A 20,640-nucleotide genomic window follows, 5' to 3' on the forward strand; every position below is an offset into this window, starting at 1 on the left:
TGAAGACCTCTATAACATTGTATGTAGTGTTATTGGTGGTAGTGCATAAAAGGTTTCACGGTACACAACTAATTATTGTATAATACAGCAAAGTTAGCAGGAACAGATATTGATATACGTATGTAAGTATGTATGTACGTACAAGTATTAAATTACATATATACATAATTTGTTTTAAGGACATTTACTTACAACAATCGGTTCCGCACTTTGTGCTCCTGACTATGGTTTGAAGTGAGAGAGAGTGTGTGTGAAATACACGAAGTACAAATTTTGATAAAAATTGAGAATTTTGTTGCATTTTTTACAATACTTAAATATTGTAAGTACAATACATAAAAAATATTTAAACGTTTTTAATGAGCTTTTTACAGTAGCAAACAGAGTAGAAATAGTTTTAACTGGACAATGTACATACTTATATGCAAAAACACACAGATTTTTACAGGTAGGTGTAAAAGACGATGATGAAAAGTGTAGCAAATTTTTACAAGAGTCTCATTGATTAGGTAAAAATGACTGATGAGCGATTGTTTTATTGTTTTTCTATTGTATTTATTACTATTACGAAAATAAAGCACAAGAGGAAGTGTAAAGTTATTGTATTAATTAGAAGGAAGAGGGAGAACTGAAGGTTTCAAAAAATTTATCAAATATGTATAAGGCTAAACTGGAAACAGATATTATTTACAATACATAGGTAATCTATATGTTAGGGATTTAAAGAAAGAGTAACAACAGAATACTTATTAAAATATATATTGGTAATATTAGGTGAAGTAAAAAGATCTGAGCGTTTTCCGCAATATGTCTTTAGTGAGTCGGATGACCAAATATATACATATTTTTATTTAATACTAGTCCCTAAATTTAGGCGGTTTCGAGAGTTACAATTAAAAACAGTAAACAATTTTTTTAAATAAATCAAAGGACCCTATTATGAGTTCACATCGAATGTGAATTTAGTAGGTATTATGAGCGGTATATACCGAATTTAGAGTCGAATGCAATTTTCCTTTCGATTGTGTAGCGTATTGTGGGAAAATTTATTAAAATGTAAGTAAAGTAAAGTTGTTTGCGATTATTTATTGTTTTATAGTAACCAAATAATAAACATATACTAATTTTGTTAATTTTATGCAGGTCGAAAGTCGTGAGTACCAAATAGCAATTAAAAAGGCTGGTTGCATTAATGGAAGAGAATCCACAATTCGCAAAAGCGGTTTGCACAAAAGTTCAAGCAGAAAAAAAATGGGAGGAATTTACAACGGAACTGAATTTATTGGGACCACCAGTTAGAACGGCAGCAAAATGGATTAAGGTTAATAATGATTTTTTGGTAATGTTTGTAGAAATAAATTTTTATTTTCCCTTGGCAGGTATGGGCTAACGAATGACGAATAATTGAACAAAGAAAATTTATAACAAAAATAAAAAAGAAATTATGGTATAGAGGTTTTTATTTAATACTTTTTAGTTTTTTTCCATAATATTCTAAGAATTTAATTTATTATGTTTTCTGCTTCTTAGTTATTTGACTTCACTTCAATATCTCCAGATTCATCGTTGAGGGTCTCATCGGATAACTCTTTATCCGGACGTTGAACATTGTAAAGCAGACAACTGTTGTGCAAAGCTGCACACACATTAATAATCTGTGTTGCTATTTTTGGAGAATAGTGGAGAGCTCTTGCCTGCAAGAAACATCTAAATCGGTTTTTCAAGACTCCAATTGTTCTCTCAATGATACTTCTCGCTTTAGAATGTTGTTTGTTGTATGTCCCTTTTGGAGACCCTTCCTCAGAGTTTCTGAACGGAATTTAAATTGGTGTTTATTACATACCGAGGAGCCAATATTGCGACGGCCATTGAGATGTTGCTCCTCTAAATGCGCTTTCAATGACGACATGTTGAAAGCCATGGAATTATGAGTAGCTCCTGGACTTTGCGCATTTATATAAGTTATTTTCATTGTATGATCACAAACCTAAAGTTTACATTATTCGTATTGAGATGAATCATCGAACCATAACTCCGTTGTAGTCATTTTCACAAAAAACACTTTTTTTAACTTTTAAAAATGTTGTTAACAAAGAACTTTAATACAACCGCTTTATTTTTTATTTTGATTTGCTGTATCAGCTGAGAAAAAATTATCTATTTGAATGCGTCGAGCGATCGAAATCCACAATAGTCCTATTCTTCAGCGAATGAGCACCATAATACCAAATGAAAATTCGTTCGATCAGCATTTTCGACTACAGTCGAAGATCGAATGTTGCTCATAATAAGGGCTAAAATTTTTTCAACGTTTCGGGAGGAGATTGAATGTTGTAATATCGATCTGTAAACATTTTATATCAAATGAAGGGAAAAGCGCATTTTTTCCATGAATAGATAATAGGTTTTTAATTTTTTTGGTCAGAGAATAAATCCAGAAGGTAGCGAAAAGAACATCCTTTTGACGGTTCGTTGATACTATACATTTTTAAATGGGTGTACTGCATATTTTTTTCGTCTGAGAAATGCCGTACTGACATTTTCCAGGGAATATTTATATGGAGTATTTTAATCCTCCATCGACCCAAAAAACGTAATATTTTTCAGATTTTCAGTGCCTGGAAAAAATATCAATTTGGCTCAAAATCGAAATATCAAATTTAGCAATAAAAACACGGAAAAGTAACAGAAATCTATATATTATAAAAAATAAATAATTGGCGCGTACATTTCTGTTAGGTGCTTGGCTCGGCCTCATCCTATTTGTGTTGTGCGTGTTGATGTTGTTCCACAAATGGTGGGACCTACAGTTTCAAGCCGACTCCGAACGGCAGATATTTTTATGAGGAGCATTTTCATGGCAGAAATACACTCGGAGGTTTGCCATTGCCTGCCGAGGGGCGACCGCTATTAGAAAAATGTTTTTTATTAATTTTGCTTTCACCGAGATTCGAACCAACGATCTCTCTGTGAATTCCGAATGGTAATCACGTACCAACCTATTCGGCTACGGCGGCCGCCTTATATTAGTTTCCATTATTTTCTCGGTAGATGACTGTAGTGATCGATATCTCGTAAAGTATAAATCAAAAAATTTAAAGTTTATGCTCGTTGTCAAAGTGACATTTCACTCTAAAAAATTATTTTGCTGTTTTTTGTATGTTCCATTCATTTGTGAGTTACAGGATGTCAGCAAAGAGAAAATTCAGTACATTTTACAGTTTTTCTGCGAAAAAGGCGAAAATGCAAGCCAGACCGCTGAAATTGTGAATGGTGTTTATGGTGCCGATGCTGTAAATTACGTGCAATTTTGGTTTCGTTCAGGCATTTTTGATGTTAAAGAAAATGTCGGTAATGTCGAAAATATTGATAAAATCACAAAAATAATTGAAGTTGATGGGCATGTTAGTAGTCGTAGCATCGTCCAGGAGCTAAAGATCGACTATAAAAAAGTTTTAAAACATTTGCGCAAAAATTGTATGCAAAAATAATGGATTTCTTTTTCCCCAAACTAATATTCATAGAAAATAAATCAAAACATGTCGGAAAATAAATACAAAACAAGAAAATATTAATTGTGTTTCACATTTTTCTAACGAAATGAAGCAATGCCACAACGACTGATGAGTGTTAAAACTTAAGTTTTTGATCAACTTGAGGCTCAATCAGAAAAATTGCAATACACTGTAGAAAAAAATTGTGGCATTCGGGGACAAAACGGGAGGGGGTCCAGTTTCTTACAGCTTTTCCTCTTTTATAAATGCTATACCGCAGTTTCGTCCCATTTGCTTAAGGGTAATTATAACTGTATATGTTAGTTTCGTGGTCGAAATAAAGCTAAAAAACGTTGAGAACTTTTTCCTTCACCAATGTAACTTATACTCGTATTTGATTGCTTAAAAGGAGATTTAATTTTAAAGCTTTAATCACTACATATGAGCTAAATAATTTATTCCGTGAAAGCGGAGATCGTTTATTTTTCTTAATCAATAAATTGCAATAACAATAACAAAAGCTATGAATAAACCAAGTATGGTGAAGCTGATTGAAACCTAAGCGTACTCTATGCAGTTGTTTGTATGCGTCATTTGTTTAGTTATTTATGTGTACATTTTGCCATTGTGTCTGAAAGGTAGAACTGAGCGTTGATGCCGCAGGACTACACCTGCGCCAATGATGTTAATGATGATGTTAATAAAAAAAAAATGATTCGGTGGTGATTTTATGCAGATTTTTGCTTACTATAGTATTGTTGCTTTGAATGGCCTGGTGTGGGTGAAATGATTTAACAGATTCTGTTTTTATATTACATTTTATACAAGATTTTTTTGTAGTATAACCAACTTGCTACTACCCACAGCGCACTCACCAATGGCTCGTTGCTTTTCACCAACTGTACAATTTTAATAGTTTTCTCATCCTCATCCATTTCAATCGGTATTTCCGGCAGATGTGGGTAGAAGTCCTTCTGGGCAATGGCATCGTGTGCATACAAAAGGCTCTACAAGAAGACACACACATAAGTACTATATATATGTACATACATATAAAGTATATGTATATGTGTAAATTAAAGGTAAATTGAAGTTGCAAATTGTAAATTGCACCTGTAAATGCGGTTCTTGCAACAAATGAAAGGCATCTTTGCACTCCTCGTTCAGGTGGCAACGCTGTGACAGCTGCTCCAGTACCTCATATAATATCTGCAGCAAAATAAGCGAAAATTCAAATCAGTGTGCACAGTGTAATTGACATATTAATATTTTTTCATGTGTATGTGTAAGTGCATGTGAGTCGACTTACCTGTCCGGATGTGGAGAGCACTGGCGCCAGTCGATCGTCTCGACCCACTTTGGCCACTTTGGTATGCACATTGACGAGTGCATTCAGCTCCTTTGATTCAAGTAGCGCTTTGAGAAAATCGATTTCCTGGTCATTGGAGAGATTTTCCGCCTCCTTTAGTGACGTTATGAGTTTTGAAAGTGCTTCATTGTTCCAGCAAGAAAATATATGAAGAGGGTTAATACAAATAGCAGCAGTATTTTTGCAGCGATTGCGAGGGGAAGGATAAGGGCGGTGGTGGGAGATAGTCAGTTGGTAGCGGAAGGAGAGTCATTATGTAAATGCACTGGTACACAAGAACTAAAGGGTGCTTCAAAAGGTGCGCGTGAATGTTGAAAATAAAACACGTAAAAAATTGAGGTTTCAAGATTTTTAATCGAAATACGGGTCTTAACAAACATATGTTGAAAAGGTCGCAATTCAAATGTCCACTGTGAGTTGGTATACAAAAGAAATCCTCCAAACAGTCGATACACGAACGCCTAATTGTTGAAAACGTCGATATATCGATTCAGCAACACTTTGCACTGCAGCAGCAATATTCTCAACAGAACGTTCAGTTTTTGGTCTGCCAGTCCATTTTCTATCTTGGACAGAACCAGTTTCTTGCAACTCTTTCACTAACCTTTGAATTGTCGACTCATTTGTACTTAAGGATCGACCATTTTCACAATAAGTTTCAATAATTTTAACGTGTTCTTCTATCGTGAAAAATCGAACATCTGTCTTTTTGACAAATGTCAAAGATGACATAAAAAAGGTACCATCTAGAAATTACTCTAGGGGTAAGTGACTCTAGGCGTCACTTTTGAAAGACCCTTTATATAGCAATCATACAAATATGAGGAAAATATATTTAATGTGAGAAATGAAGATAATGTGTGAGAATGAGTGTAACCTGTAAGGGGATATGTATGCGAGTATGTGGAACATTGAAAGGGAATTTTTCAATCAGTGTTTTCAGAACTTCAGTTTTCCCGTATCTCAGATATTTTAATATATAGTTTCTTTTACGGCATTTGATACTTACCGGGATCCCAATTCGTATCTGTAGCCATAACTGCTGCTGTCATCCTCTCAGCTCACCAAAGTAGTTTTTCTAACTTGCCCTATAAGTAAAGCATAGAGAAAAGTGAGTTTTTAGGTGAAAACTGGAGGTGGATCAGGGTCTATTTGATTTGGATATGTGGGAATATAGGAATATATGTATATATGGGATATATGTGATAGACTTGGCTATGGTGTCAATTGATAGACAAGAACTTTCTGCTTCAATTTCGTTATTGGACTGCCATTGATGTGAAGGGTTAAGGGCTGACAGGGCTTGAAAATATTTTTTCTACACTAATTTAATTTATTTCATAAAATTTACAATAAAGAGCTGTTACATAATTATTTTGACTTAAATTCAAAATATTAAAAAAAATATTTTTAATTAAATTACAACTACATATATGATGATCATAAAAAAAATTCTGGATCGATGTTTTCTTTTGGAAAATAAAAAAATGGTAGCTTTAAAAGTTTGCAGTTAAAATTTCAAGAAAACATTGCGTAACACAGGCGCACAAATTCACTTTTTTGTGTTTTTTTGTAAAGGACTGGTTTTCGATGTATTTTGATGCGCTGAATATAGTTCTGGAGCCAAAATTGCCCATCATTCATAGTTTTTAGAAAAAAGAGGGTAACATATAAGAATGTGGTTTTGGATATTTTCGCCTCCACATTTCTCCAACAAGTGATATGATGGAGGCTTCAACGAATACTAAAAGTAAAGCTTGAATATCTTACAACGCCGCAATCTTACCGCAGCTTACTTTTGGGTTTGCGGCCACTAGCGCGTTGAAGCGCAAACACAATCCAAATCACTTGTCAAATCTCATTAAAAAGTCATAACCCAAACCCATTGCAAACCCATCTTTCACAGCGCGTTTGTGTTGGGCTTGCTCGCATATTAATAGTAAATGGTGGCAATAGTGTTCATTTACGAGATTTTTTCTCAAAACATGGCAACAATATTTGGCAGCCGGCGTTTAAAGAACGAAGCAAATGAATTACGATTTAATAACAATTTCCATTAAAAATGTTATGGAAACAGTTGACAATTAATTCTCTCAAACCCAAAACCTGCAAGCCGAGGGTTTGCCTTTGGTGGAAACTTATTATTACACTAAATAACTATTCTCTTATATTAAAATTTTTGTTTCCTATTTATTTTATACATCCTGTGCCTGTGGACATTAAGTATGCTATTTAATAATTTGGCAAGGAATTTATATACATCGCTTAATGGCCAGTGCCAAAAGGGATAAAACTAAAATGAACAAAAATAATTAAATAATATACAATTAAATAGTCAGTTTAGATAATTACAATCTAACAACAATTTAATAGCTTTTTAACTCCTGTTACATATTTATTCTTTTATAGCAATCATTAGGTCGATTGGTCGAGTTCCTTTCAGACGTCTTTTAGCTTCTCTTTCCCTTTCTAGAAGTTTGTTGATTTCTGCATTGTGTTGATGCATTTTGCCAAAGTGCCTTGTTGTTATCGTTTTGATTTCTTCATCTACTGTTGCTATATTTAAAGTCAAAGTGGTGCCATCATTTCTCGTGTATCTGTCACACATGGTCAAAATTCGAAGAATCTTCAATTGTTGTAGTTGGATTTTTTCTATAGGAGCCTTTTCAGCCATTCCAAATACTCTGATTGACTTAATCATTGTTTTGTACAGCATCAGCTGAAATGAAATTGTGAAAGGTATTCTTGTATTTGTTTGATATTTTGCCTGATGTGATAATTCCAATTTATTTTCGAGTCCAAGTGAATTTCGGTGTGTTTCGCTGTTGGTTCTATTGTAAGTGCCTTGTCATTTATTTTTATTTGCACTGTAGTAGATTTTGTTATGGTATAGTACAGTTTTGCCCTCATGTATTTTTAGGCACTCGTTATGAAACCGCTCCTTAAAGCGTTTGTGTATCGCTTCAGTTTTTTCAGCAGCTATAGTTAAGCTTTTTTCTCAAGCCAATAGTATTGTATCGTTTGCGAACGTTCCAATTAATGAATTGGTTTCGTCAGGAGGGCGAATATCTGCGGTGAAAAACCTATATAACAGTAGGGGCCCTAGAACTTGTGTCAATTATCTGGGATTAGCCTTCTAAATATTGTTTTCTACCGAGCGTATTTTTGCTGAAGCCTACCATCAACCAACTGATTGAACCTTATCAGCGCGGTCTTAGATATGGAAAATCCACAATCGACTAGATATTCACAATACGTGAAGTTTTAGAAAATACCCATGAAAGGAGAATCGACACTAATCATATTTTTCTCGACTTTAAAGCTGCTTTCGACAGCATTTCTGAATTTGGTATTCCTGCAAAAATAATATGGCTATACAAAATGACGTTGCTCAATACCAATACCGCCGTTAGGACTAGGAAGGACCTCTCCAAGCCGTTTGATACCAAACAATGTTTCAGACTTCTTAAACCTGGTGGTGGAAAATATCGGGCTAGCCGCAGAACTTAATCGCTCAGGCATAATTTTTTATAAGAGCATATGCGTATAAAGCGTTAAGAGCATATGCGTTAATATCATCGTCCGTAGTTCTCCCTTTTACGAACCGGATAAAGAAGCAAATCGAATCCATCTGGTAATGAAGGAGGACAAATCGTTTGGAAGCTTGGACGATGATAGTATACGATGAGGCGTTCCTTGAAGTGTATGAGAGAAAAATTCTGCGGAAGATGTTTAGATCTTTCCACGTTGGTGAGAGTGAGTATCGCAGGCGATGGAACGATGAGCTGAATGAACTTTACGACGATATAGATATAACGCAGCGAATAAAGATCCAGCGGCTTCATTGCTTGAGTCATGTCGTCCGAATAGGTACAAACTCTGAAAGTATTCGATCCGGCACCAGCTGATGTCAGTAGAGGAAGCGGAAGATCTCCTTTGCGTTGTAAAGATCAGGTGGAGAAGGACTTGACTTCACTTGGTGTGTCCCACTGACCCCGGTTAGCACGAGAAAGAAATGACTGGCGCGCTTTGTTAAACTCGGCCAAAATCGCGCCATTCAAGAAGAGCAACAAGTTTTCCTAGAACCCTTCCCTGCCGAGCTTCAGCTGTTATTCAATAAATATAAATATTTAATATAAAAATATGATGAAATGGTAAAAAAATAGTAGTGTTTTTATGTTGCGAAGTATGCATTTGTGCCACACTTTGCCACACGCTTTAGCAAAGTCCAAAAATACTGCCACAAGTAACGACTATTTTGAAGAACTGATGTTGAAATTAAAAGACAAAAAAAAAAAAACAAAAGAAAAAAAAAGAAATAAACAACTTTGAGTAAAGTGAAGTTATCCTTTTAATGCCCAGTGATCACGATCGAGTTATAAATTATTATGATTGGTGAAAGAACAAAATGAAGAAAAGCAATGGCAAACCTCCGAGTGTATTTCTGCCATGAAAAACCTCCTCATAAAAAAAATATTCCGTTCGGAGTCGGCATGAAACTGCAGGTCCCTCCATTTGTGGATCACCATCAAGACACACACCACAAATAGGAGGAGGAGCTCTGCCAAACACCCGAAAACGGTGAACTCGCCAATATATATACAAGTTAACAAATAACACTTAATATAGGATATTTCATAAGTTTATAATTAACCCTCGCTATCGCGTGCTTCATAAGTTAAGAAACAGCCCTCGCAATTGCGTGCTTCATAAGTTAAGAAACAGCCCTCGCAATTGCGACATTACATAAGTTGTATCAGCGCGCTATAGCTGCAATGGTCAGCGACGGTAACCGGACACTTTTGTTTTGCTGCAAGAGTTTCCGTTATCGCCAAAGATTTTGCTGAGTCGGCTTGCCGACCATGACGTTGTGGCGTGATGTGAGTTTTGGCTTAGGTTAAGTGAAATATTCTATGTATTAAGAAATCAGTTTGAATACAGCGCTCTTCCAATAAGTCGCTTAAATAAATATTCACTCCGGCACTTGGCCGTTAAATGATTTGTTTTATTGTCTGAGCCCGAGGCTAGCAATAAGAGGCACAGTTTGCCTCTCAACCTAATCTTCACCCTCAACAGGACTGGAGAATATTAATCGAGCCCGAGGCTAGCAATAAGAGGCACAGTTTGCCTCTCAACCTAATCTTCACCCTCAACAGGACTGGAGAATATTAATCGAGCCCGAGGCTAGCAATAAGAGGCACAGTTCGCCTCTCAACCTAATCTTCACCCTCAACAGGACTGGAGAATATTATGGATTTGAACTAGGTATTATTTGAAGAATGGTAACACTTAGCTGTCATCTGATTTGACTGAAAATTAGTTTTATTCTTCCGCTAAACGAAAATGGTTGTGTATACGCTCAAAGAACGCTGGGAAATATTGCGACATTACTTTGAAAATCATGGTAATGTTGCAGAATGTGTACGAAAATTACGTACGGCAATGGGAAGAAGAAAAGCACCGAATGAAGCGTATGTGCGTTACTTTGCGAAAAAAGTAAGAGAAACTGGGTTGCTTATTGACAAACCAACGCGTGACCGACCAAAAACCGTGCATACACCCGAAAATATTACTGCTTTGGCCGAGAGTGTTCGCGAATCACCAGGAACGTCAGTTCACCGTCGTTCTCAACAATTGGAGCTTAAATACAGCAGCATACAATCGAAAATTGTTTAAAGGATTGTACTTCAAAATAAAAAAAGAGTTTGCAAAAAAATTTAGTAGTTTCTTTTTTATAGCATTTTTAATTCCGTAAAGTTATATGGCGGACCCTTTATATATATATTATATATATATTATTATGTTATTGTATATTATTATTATTATTATTATTATTATATAATATATAAGCACATAAAAGTGACTATTGGAATATTTTTGAAATCAGTAATCAGTAACTTGAAAAGTCTTAGATTTTTTTATTTTGATTTGGCGTCCACCATATTGAATCCTTCAACTGGTGTGCGTGCAAGCAAATTTTTAATATAATATCGTTTTGTTTCCTGCTACAACGGTTTACTTTATTTATTTATTTTATTTTTATTATTTATTACTGGTGCTATCCTATTCTACAGACGATTCTACGAGACCCAATTAGCACAAAAGATGCCATTTTAATACACCACTTCTAGAACTACTACTTTTTAGTAGTCGAACGATCTTGATTTCACTATGAATCTGCCTATGTCATCTATTTGCTTTTCTGCAATTTCTTTCAAGTTGACCATCGGAAATTACCCCAGCTGAAAAGTTTAAAATCATTTCTTTTCTAAAAGCAAATTCTTTGTTCCTTTAAAAAAATTAAATTGAATTTTATGATTTTTTGGGCTTTGTTAGTTTACGCTTTGTAGTAACTTCTATTGTAGTTAGGAACTACGATATCCGTAGAGAGGCACCATCAAAAAGTAAAGCAGGATTCCTCGTTTCACGACAGTCGGTTCTACGTTACCGAAGCGACTCGTACTCATATCCGGGCAAGGACTGTCACACCAGCAGCATTTCCCCTATGTAACAACAACAACAAAAACAACAAAGTAGGATTCCTCCTTTACTTTAAAGGACTTAGATGCTTGGCAGATATGACTGCTTTCCTGGATTCCAATTTGTTCTCTGTCCCAGTTAAAATTATTTCGATAAATAACCTTGGAGTTAACTCCAATAAAAAAAAAACAGAGTATATGCACAAATATAAAAGCATTCATCAATATACGTACTTACTCGTATGATATCTCCAAGTGTTTTCTATAATACAAGTATTGCAACTACAAAGGCCTTGGAGCTTTTAACACAATGATATATGTATTGTATATGCACATATAATTGAATGCTTACGCAACATTTAAAGAAAAGGTGGTACCACTTTTCCATAGAAGGCCAGGAGTGGCGTGTTTCCTGCTTCTTCGACCTTGTTATGTGCTTTCTAGCTTTTGACAAAGAAAAATTTCTTGACTTTTATATTTGCATGTCAACAAACACTTAACATTTTGGGGCACATAAGTTAAGTTGTTTTCATTAGAAACATGTTTTTGTTTTGTGTCTTATTATATATTTTGGTTGCTCACCTGCGTACATTTATTGTAAATATCGTGTGGCAACTAAAGTGTGGTATCTTTTGAACACAATCCCAGAATTCATTTCATTAAATTCCATCTCATTTTTGTCCTCAAATTTTATTGTCATTTTGGCACGCCAATTCCACACAGATTTCGGCCAAAAACCCACTGTGCATGGCTATATTTGTAAATATAAACATATGGATATTTGTGTTTTTCGACGCTTTGGCGCCTAAAATCATATCATGGAAAATCATGCAATGTAGAGCAATTTGACAAGAACAAATACTCGTGCATAGCATGATTTACTATTCATAAGTGTGGAAATACAAGTATATGTTTGTACAAAGGCACATCAGCAATCAGCGAACGAAATGGTATAGAAATTTTTGATTGCCTTACTTAATATACAAGTATGTGTATGCGTATTTATTCCTGGCTAAAAATCAATGATATTTATAACTTATTGATTGGAGTTTAGCGTGCTTGCAATGAAACGTCCTTGGCCGACAGGAGATATCGATTGCAGAAGAGACGGAAATTGTTTTACACTTCGGGTATAGGTATGGTATGATATTACGTAAGCGTTAAGAAGAGTTAAGAAATTGGTATCATTTTACGCATGTGAAATCAAAAATATTGCTGCCAGATTTAATTCTATATTTCGTTGAATCGAGATCTTCTTTCAGAGTAAAGGAAAAAAAAATTAGTGATTTTTCGTTGTGATTTTATATTTTTTGATAATTTTTAATTAAAATGTGCTTTCCCCTTATTTGGTGAACTCTGACTAGAAGGTTCATCCTTGACCGAAAGACTCCGATAATTGGGGTTCAACTGTTGAATGTTGAATGATCTCAAAATGGATGAAACTATTAAAAAATGTCTATAACAAACAATTTAAATAGGTTTGTTTGAAATTCATAACAAATTTTAACTTTAATATTTGCATATTATATGTCCAAGTTTTGCTTATTAAGATGGCCACGTGTTCGAATGGGCTTGCGTGCCATTTCCATTCATATTTATATTCTGGTATTTGAAATCCACTGTGAGCAGGCAATGGCAAACCTCTCCCATGAAAAAACTTCTCACTAAAAGTCATCAACTATTCGGCACGTTTATCAGCCATATTTTAATTTTACACCGCCACCTCATTTTGCAGTTCGTGGTAAGTCTTTCACTCAATTCTACAGTCTGCTGTAGAAGTTTCGAGAACTTTGAATCTCTTTGCATAAATTCAGAGCATTAAATCAACTTTAAGTGATACCAGTGACACCGAAAATTCGAACAAGTTTTTCGACAGAATTCTGCAGAATTATTTATTACTAATTATAAAAAAATCACAGGACATTACGCAGATTTCGTTGATATAACACAGCTCGCTTGATTTCAAAAGAATATTAAAAACCATGCAAAAAAAAAACAATTTTGTATTCAAAATTCACGCATCGCAAAGAGTATTTTATTAAAAATATCACAAAATCTATTTGTCATAAGCAATGCGAAAAGGGGGTATTAACAAGAGAGTAAATCACGCGAAGTTTTGGCAGAACATTTAAATGAGTTTTTTTGTTTGGAGAAATGCTTTTCTATTTTTCAACCTAGTTTTCGTATAATATTTTAAAACCAGATAAGATATGCTACATACAATTTGCTACAAGTGCTGACATAATTTCAATGGAACACATACAACTTCTGAAGTATATTCAAATAGCACTGTAATATATTCGGAAGCATGAGCCAGCAAAAAGACAAGAAACTAAGTTCATATATTTGTGTGTATAAAAACAAAACAAGGAGTCGTTTTTGGAGTGCATCCAAATAATGGCTGCCGGTCTAAATGCGCATGAACTCATAATTCAAATTGCACACAAAACTTCAATCACAATTCGCACACATAAATTTGAACGTGCCTGCAGAGATATTCTCTCGTCGCAGTGCTTCTCTTGCCTGTACAGAAGGAAAATTTAAAATATATATATATATATATATATATATATATATAATTGGCGCGTACACCCTTTTCGGGTGTTTGACCGAGCTCCTCCTCCTGTTTGTGGTGTGCGTCTTGATGTTGTTCCACAAATGGAGGGACCTATAGTTTCAAGCCGACTCTGAACGGCAAATATTTTTATGAGGAGCTTTTTCATGCTTTTTCATGGCAGAAATACTCTCGGAGGTTTGCCATTGCTTGCCGAGGGGATTCTTCTGCCGAACGACTCGGAGTTAATCAAGCCATTATAAAATGGATATATTCCATGCTCTCTGAGAGGCTGTTAACCGCTGGTGGGAGCAGTGACGAACAAATCACAGTCAGGGCCAAGCAAGGATGTCCCCAAGGGGGTGTTCTTTCTCCTCTGCTGTTGTGCTTCGTCGTAGACTCTCTATTAGTGGAGATGCACGAGTTTTCACGTCCAAGCATATGCGGACGACGTCTGTGCGCTAACATCGGATAAATCCTTAAGGAGGGTTTGCACGAAAGTGCAGAGGATTCTTGACAAAATCGAATTGACGAATTGGCCCACCGTGTATCAGCGGTGCCCCCACAGGGGCCAGAGCCAATAATCGGAATCAGTCCCACAGGAATCAAGAATTGGATCAGCGATTATGTAGGCAATCTACATAAGGAACGATGGTCCGGTCTGGAACGCTGCAGAACTGCAAAGTGTTTTGTGACAAGTCCGAACAGAAAACTGTCAAACTTTCTACTAAAACTTAGTAGGAAAGATATTGGGTTGATGGTCGGCATCATTAGAGGACACAACCCATGGGGCCAGCATATGACCACCATTGGAATCATCGAGAACCCGGTATGCCTGCCATGCTTGGAGGAGGCGGATAGCACTGAGCACTTTCTCTGTGAGTGTCCTGCCTTTGCTAGAGCAAGGCTACGAGTATTGGGTTCCGATGTCATGAGAATGAGTAATATTCGTTCTCTAAAACTAGAGGATATTTACAGATTTGCCAAAGAATCTGGAAAATTCTCACAGGACTAACTATCTCTATCTCTGTCTCTATTCTTTTCTTTGATACTTTTCTCCTTCCCTCCTTGACTATCTACCCCCTTTCCAGAGCTGGGCTCTTTAGCCTGATTGTTTTAGGAGCCACCAAATCTCCTGGTGCTCCTTGGCTCGACCTTTTCAAATTCAAATTCATTCAATACAATTGCGTAAATGCACCGATTGGAAGAATACAGATTCTAGCATATATCGCGGTGTCGCTACTCGGTTGTCATTGAATTTGATATGTTTGCGTTGTCATCACCTAATTACTCATTTTCGGTTTGCATAAGTAGGCTACTACGAAAGTCTGTCTCAGTTATCTTCGGTAAGTTTCTCTGAGATGACATTATAGCAAGATAACTCTAAAAATTTCCCTCCAGACTGCGTTATCCTGTGTTCTATCGTTCTTGCACCCATAGTTCTAAATAATAAACCTGTTTCATTATCTAATTCAGATATTTCCTGCAGGGTAGAAGCTCATGCCATAGCATGCTAAATTAATGCTAGAACTGGGCACTATGACCAAATCACAATAACGCATGCATACCTTTTACGAGTATAAGCTTGGAAAAATAGTGCAGTGCTGCTGCATTTGAATAACATATACGCTTTCAACGAAAAAAAAAAAAACTGTAACACTAGCTCAGCGGCCTACCAACCAACGCAGAATAGGTAGCTCAGACAATGTCAACCGAGCCGAAAGGATCTACACGTAGAGCCTTACAAAAACTCAGAACGAAGCAGCATTGCGACGATTGTTTATTCTTATTGTTTTATTGGTGCGGCAGTCGTTGTTTGCTGGTTTTGTTCTTTCTACAGTTGCTTGCTAGTTTGCAGTGCACAAACGGCAGGTGCAAGGATTCACCACCACGAGTATAATAGCCATTATGAGTTTAGTACGAATGAGTTATTCAAGAGGTGTACGAGTACTACGACTCATACAAATACTTGTACGCTGTGCTTTTAAAAGAGGGGCCCGGAAAATAGACGAGGGCTTTAGATGTGTGTAGGTGTGATGGTGAAATTGTATTATATTATACTTATGGCATGTAATTTGAAAAGAAAGCATTGAATGGGCTGTCAGGCCACGCCGGTATGGAGGGGGGAATTCATGACGTCTTTTTGGATTGCAAAGGTAAAGCGAGCAGCCAACGGCAAAGTGGCCTTATAGGTATGTTTTTTTGCAATGTTTGGTGGTTTTTAGGTCAATTTCAGAAATTGAAAATCTGTTAAAATGTAAAGTTTGAATTTGAAGCATTGTTATGCAGCATTTTACTGATGGTACCGAAAATATACATATTAAAACTGTTAGTATAAAGAGGTTTAAGACGTTTACAATGTCAGATAATTTGCAATGCTAAGATTTTCCACAGAATCATTCCTTGAAGTTGGAATTGGCTGCTGAAAGTGTATTTTATTAGAAAAAAAATATATTGTATTAATATTATATAATACTTTATTAGAGTTTCCATAATCTATAATCCAACTGTTGTGCCTGTACGTTGGAAAAAAAATTGCTTTTGTAGCGAAGGTTACATAGAATATAATAAGGCAACTTCAAAATGATGTTTGATTTTTTCACTGTAGATTACGGCAAGCAAGTGCAAGAGCAGATTTTTGACAGCAAAAATTCTTCTGAATGTACGAGTACTGGTACTACGCCACGCTACTTTCATAAGATTTTCTGTACTGCCAGTAGTGGCACGCATGACAGAGAACAATGGGTGAGTCTCCGATTCGTTGGATACGTTGGGTAGCGTCTTGCCTTATAAAAAAAGTTTCGCAACACTCGCGAGTAGGAATAGCTTAATTTGAATATATTTCCATGGTGGTGGAAAAATGTATTTTAGAAAGTTAGAAAAGGGTAAAGAGGCTCCAAGAGCAGGTTTTAGTCTAGGCTACTCTTGCGGTGGAATACTTGAAAAAATTGTATATATTTAAGGTCTGACTGGGTTCATATTCAAAACATTATTAGGTCCAAATTGTCCCTGATCAAGATATTTGGAAAATCGTTGTACTAGTATTATAAATGTGAAAGTTTCTTATGTTTGTGGATTTGTGAGTTAGCGTGTTTTAATTCTTCAAATTCTAATTATAAAGGGTCCGCCATATAACTTTACGGAATTAAAAAGCTATAAAAAAGAAACTACTCAATTTCTCATTAAAATTCAGACTAAAATTAAATCATACAATTTGTCTTAGTCATCAGTAAAACGACGATGAGTCATAGTGATGTATCTTAGGCCGTAGTATTATCAGCTGCCTCTGGACTCTCGTGCACTATTTAGTATGGCATATCGATCATTTGAAGTAAAAATAACGCTACCAATGCATTTTGCATTTTTCCTTTAATATAAATTTACAAAAAAATTAAAAAATCGAGGTGTAGTATTTGATTTAATTCTTGTGTAAAATGCTTCTCTTAATCCGAATATGAAGTTATACCACCTTGATCAAAAAGTTCTCGGAACAACCACCAGGCGGCGCTTTAAGTCAATTGGATTGAGTTATGTTTTTTTTTTTGTGGTGAGTACATCGGGGATGACGAACGTACTGGAAAGAAACTAATAAAAACATCAATAAAAACAGCAATAAAATGAAAGAAAAGTTCATCAATAACCGCAAATTAACCTTCAGCTGACAGAGGACTTGAACATTGCTTATGGATCCGTGCAGGACTTTGCAGTTAATGTTTTGTGTTTGTCTCACGTTGCTACAAAGTTGGTCGCAAAAGACTTGAATTTCATGCAAAAAAGGGATCTCGTTGATATCGCCAAACGATTTTCAAGACTGAATCCGATTCAACATTCATCAAACACATAACTACTGTTGATGTTGCATTGATTTATTATACATATATGAGTACGACACGCAATCGAGTGTGTGGAGAGCTCCGAATGGACCAAGATCGAGAAAACCACGTTATTTTCTGTCACGGGCTTTATGGATTACAAGAACTATTACTTGCGCGGCAAAAAAGAAAATATGTGTGGGAAAACAACTGTGGATTTTGCACCATGGTAACGTACAGTACCGTCATTATAAGTGAACTTTTGACCAACAGTAATCGAATAGTAATCGAATTCCTATACCTTGCGATTTTTTCTGTTTGATCGAGTCAAGGAACCAATACGGGAAACTCATTTTAATAGGAAGTAAATGAAGTAAATGAAAAATCGAAGACGGTTCTGATGGCTATACCGAAGATACATAGATTAGATTAGATATGTGGGGGGTTGGACAAGTCCAAGCACTCAGCCAGGAGATCAATGTACTACTAATACCGAAGATTGAGTTCCAGATATGTTTCGAGAGCTGGCATAAGTGCGGTGCTGTAGATGGGGAGTACTTTGAAGGTGTACTTTTTAATGCAGAGGAATTAACTTGTAGTTTGAATTTTCAGAATATACAGCCATGGTCAGATAAATAGCACAAATGTGAACCTTAAATGTTAAGTTTTTAGTACGAACTCTGCTTTGATCAAATAAATTTGTTTGTTTACATTTATTACCGTTATTAAGCTTACATTTATGAGAGGAATTTGCCGGTTTTTTTTTCGATGGAATTTTTTGCGTTCTATTTTATTTATGCTTATTGCTATTTTGAAGTGGACACAAAAATAGCACATTTTAACTTGTTTCAGCGATTTTTAAAAACGGAAAGAAAACCAAGCCGCGAAAAACTGATGTTAATGTGGATAGAGCTATAATACGCAAGAGCAGATCATTTTAAGTCGGCACGGCAAATAATGCTTGAAATAAACCAAGAATTTGGTCTACAGGTGTCCAGAAAGTTTGTAGAAAGGCGACTTAACGAAGCCCAGCTGTTTGGCCGCATAAGCAGAAAAAAACCACTTCTCTCAAAAAGACATACCAAACACCGACTTGCCTTTGGAGAAGCCCACAAATACAAATCTATTCAGTTTTGGAAAAACGTACTTTGAACCGACGAAACCAAAATAAATAGGATGGGACCACATGAGAAAACTATTGTACGTCGTCCAAAAAATCAAGTGCTAAATCCTAGGTTCACAAAAAAGGCGATTAAACACGGCGACGGAAGTATCATGGCTTGGGGAGCTTTTTCCTGGCATGGTGTTGGGCCGATTGTTCGTATGGTTGGTAAAATGGATAGATTTCAGTATCTGGATATTTTCCAGAATAAAATGGAGCCATTTGTGCTTGAGTTTACGGCATTAAATTGGACATTTATGCAGGGCAATGATCCAAAGCATACTTCAAAGACAGTGAAGCAATGGCTCAAAAGAGAAAAAATTAATGTACTGATCTCAATCCAATGTTGTGGAATGACGTTGAGGTCAAAATCGCTAACAAAAATTTTAAAAATTTTGATGATTTGTGAGCCGCAGTTGAGGAGGCTTGGTACTCGATTCCAAAAGAAAAATGCCACAAGCTTGTAGAAAGAATGGAGCGACCGCTTGAGAAGCAATCAAAATATAGTACAAAATACAAATCTGGTAAAACAATATTATTACTTAACTATCTGATTTGATTATTATTTTTGCTTTTATTTGGATTTTTTTGGGATGTGCTATTTATGTGTCCAGGAGGTTCCGAGAGTTATCAACGTACTCGTAAATTAAATCAGAACTGAAATTCTTTTTGACCATTTTTTTGTTTTAAAGTGGAAGTAAATAAGTTTTTTTATTTTTTATGTTGGTTTTTTCCCAATAAAATATAATTATTTAAGAACATATTCCACTCTTTGCTTTCAAAGTCTAAATGTGCTATTTATATGACCATGGCTGTATTTCGGGAGCTTTTTGATCAAGGAAATTGTATTATCATCGGAAAATATTTACCTATCCTAGGCGTTTGTTATTAAACAATGTTTTTTGTGGTTAGCCCTAATGTAATTACTTTTGCACTGCACTCTATAAATATAATAAAAAGGTCAAATTAATGCTTCTAGTAATGGGCGTAGGCAAATGTTTTTTCTACCATGATCAAGTAAAAAGTGCCTTGCTTTCTTCGTTCACTCTGCGATTGCCGTATTTATGAAAAATGTAAGTACTAATTCGTATGGAGAGAAGAACTGGAGTTGAGTTGAAGCAACAACTTTAGTTTTTTTTGTTTTTGGCTTAATAGTCAATTTTTGTCTACAAAATTTCGAAATTTTTTCATCCTAGGCGAAGATAACAACTTGCCCCCTATGTAATGCCTTCAGTTGATTGTGTCTATATACTCGTAGTTCAAATAATACCCTCTTTCCCCACATTTTCACTTCTGCAGATTCCAAAATTATGTTCTTCACTCTAAACCTCCTGTCAAGCTCATGCATTGCTGTGTAATAGAATATCGCGGCATAAATACGAATACTTAAACGTAAAAATGTCATAACCAATAACAACCAAGGAAAACAAATACTTATACACTTCGCTCTTTCAAAGTAAACAGAAGTGCGGAAGCATCAACGCGGCTCGCTTCTATACATGCACATTCATACACATATATTTAGAGTATTTGGAGCATTCGTCTCTTGGCAGCCACAAATAAATAAACAACTGTAACGAATATAAGCGCATGTGGGCACTTGTAGGTAAAACGGAAAATTATTTTTTCTGCTACTTTGTTTATTTTGTATGCATTTAATGTCGCACAAAGTCACTGCTCTCACATTTCACTATTCTGCACTTTTCCCCGCTATACGGCCTTTTAATGTCGTGATTGTACTTCACTATTGCACAGAGTAACAATTTCGCT

The 20,640-nt window shown here is 35.7% G+C and overlaps 1 protein-coding gene across 4 annotated transcripts in view; it reads right to left on the reverse strand.

Annotated features, from left to right (window-relative positions):
• The window catches only part of LOC129245118 (MAGUK p55 subfamily member 7), a 43,746-nt gene that overhangs the window by 10,900 nt on the left and 12,206 nt on the right, over window positions 1-20,640 (reverse strand). For 2 of the 4 annotated variants that reach the window (XM_054883106.1, XM_054883108.1), the window contains 5 exons: window positions 5,873-5,951; window positions 4,804-4,985; window positions 4,608-4,703; window positions 4,370-4,501; window positions 193-222 (listed from right to left, as the gene is read on the reverse strand). In XM_054883106.1, the coding sequence (XP_054739081.1) occupies window positions 193-222; window positions 4,370-4,501; window positions 4,608-4,703; window positions 4,804-4,985; window positions 5,873-5,915 (483 nt within the window). In that variant the 5' untranslated portion in view covers window positions 5,916-5,951. The remainder of the gene's footprint in view (window positions 1-192; window positions 223-4,369; window positions 4,502-4,607; window positions 4,704-4,803; window positions 4,986-5,872; window positions 5,952-20,640) is intronic. The other 2 variants (XM_054883109.1, XM_054883107.1) reach the window with 1 other exon arrangement.

This window comes from Anastrepha obliqua, chromosome 4 (assembly GCF_027943255.1).
Source record: "Anastrepha obliqua isolate idAnaObli1 chromosome 4, idAnaObli1_1.0, whole genome shotgun sequence".
NCBI lineage: Eukaryota > Metazoa > Arthropoda > Insecta > Diptera > Tephritidae > Anastrepha > Anastrepha obliqua.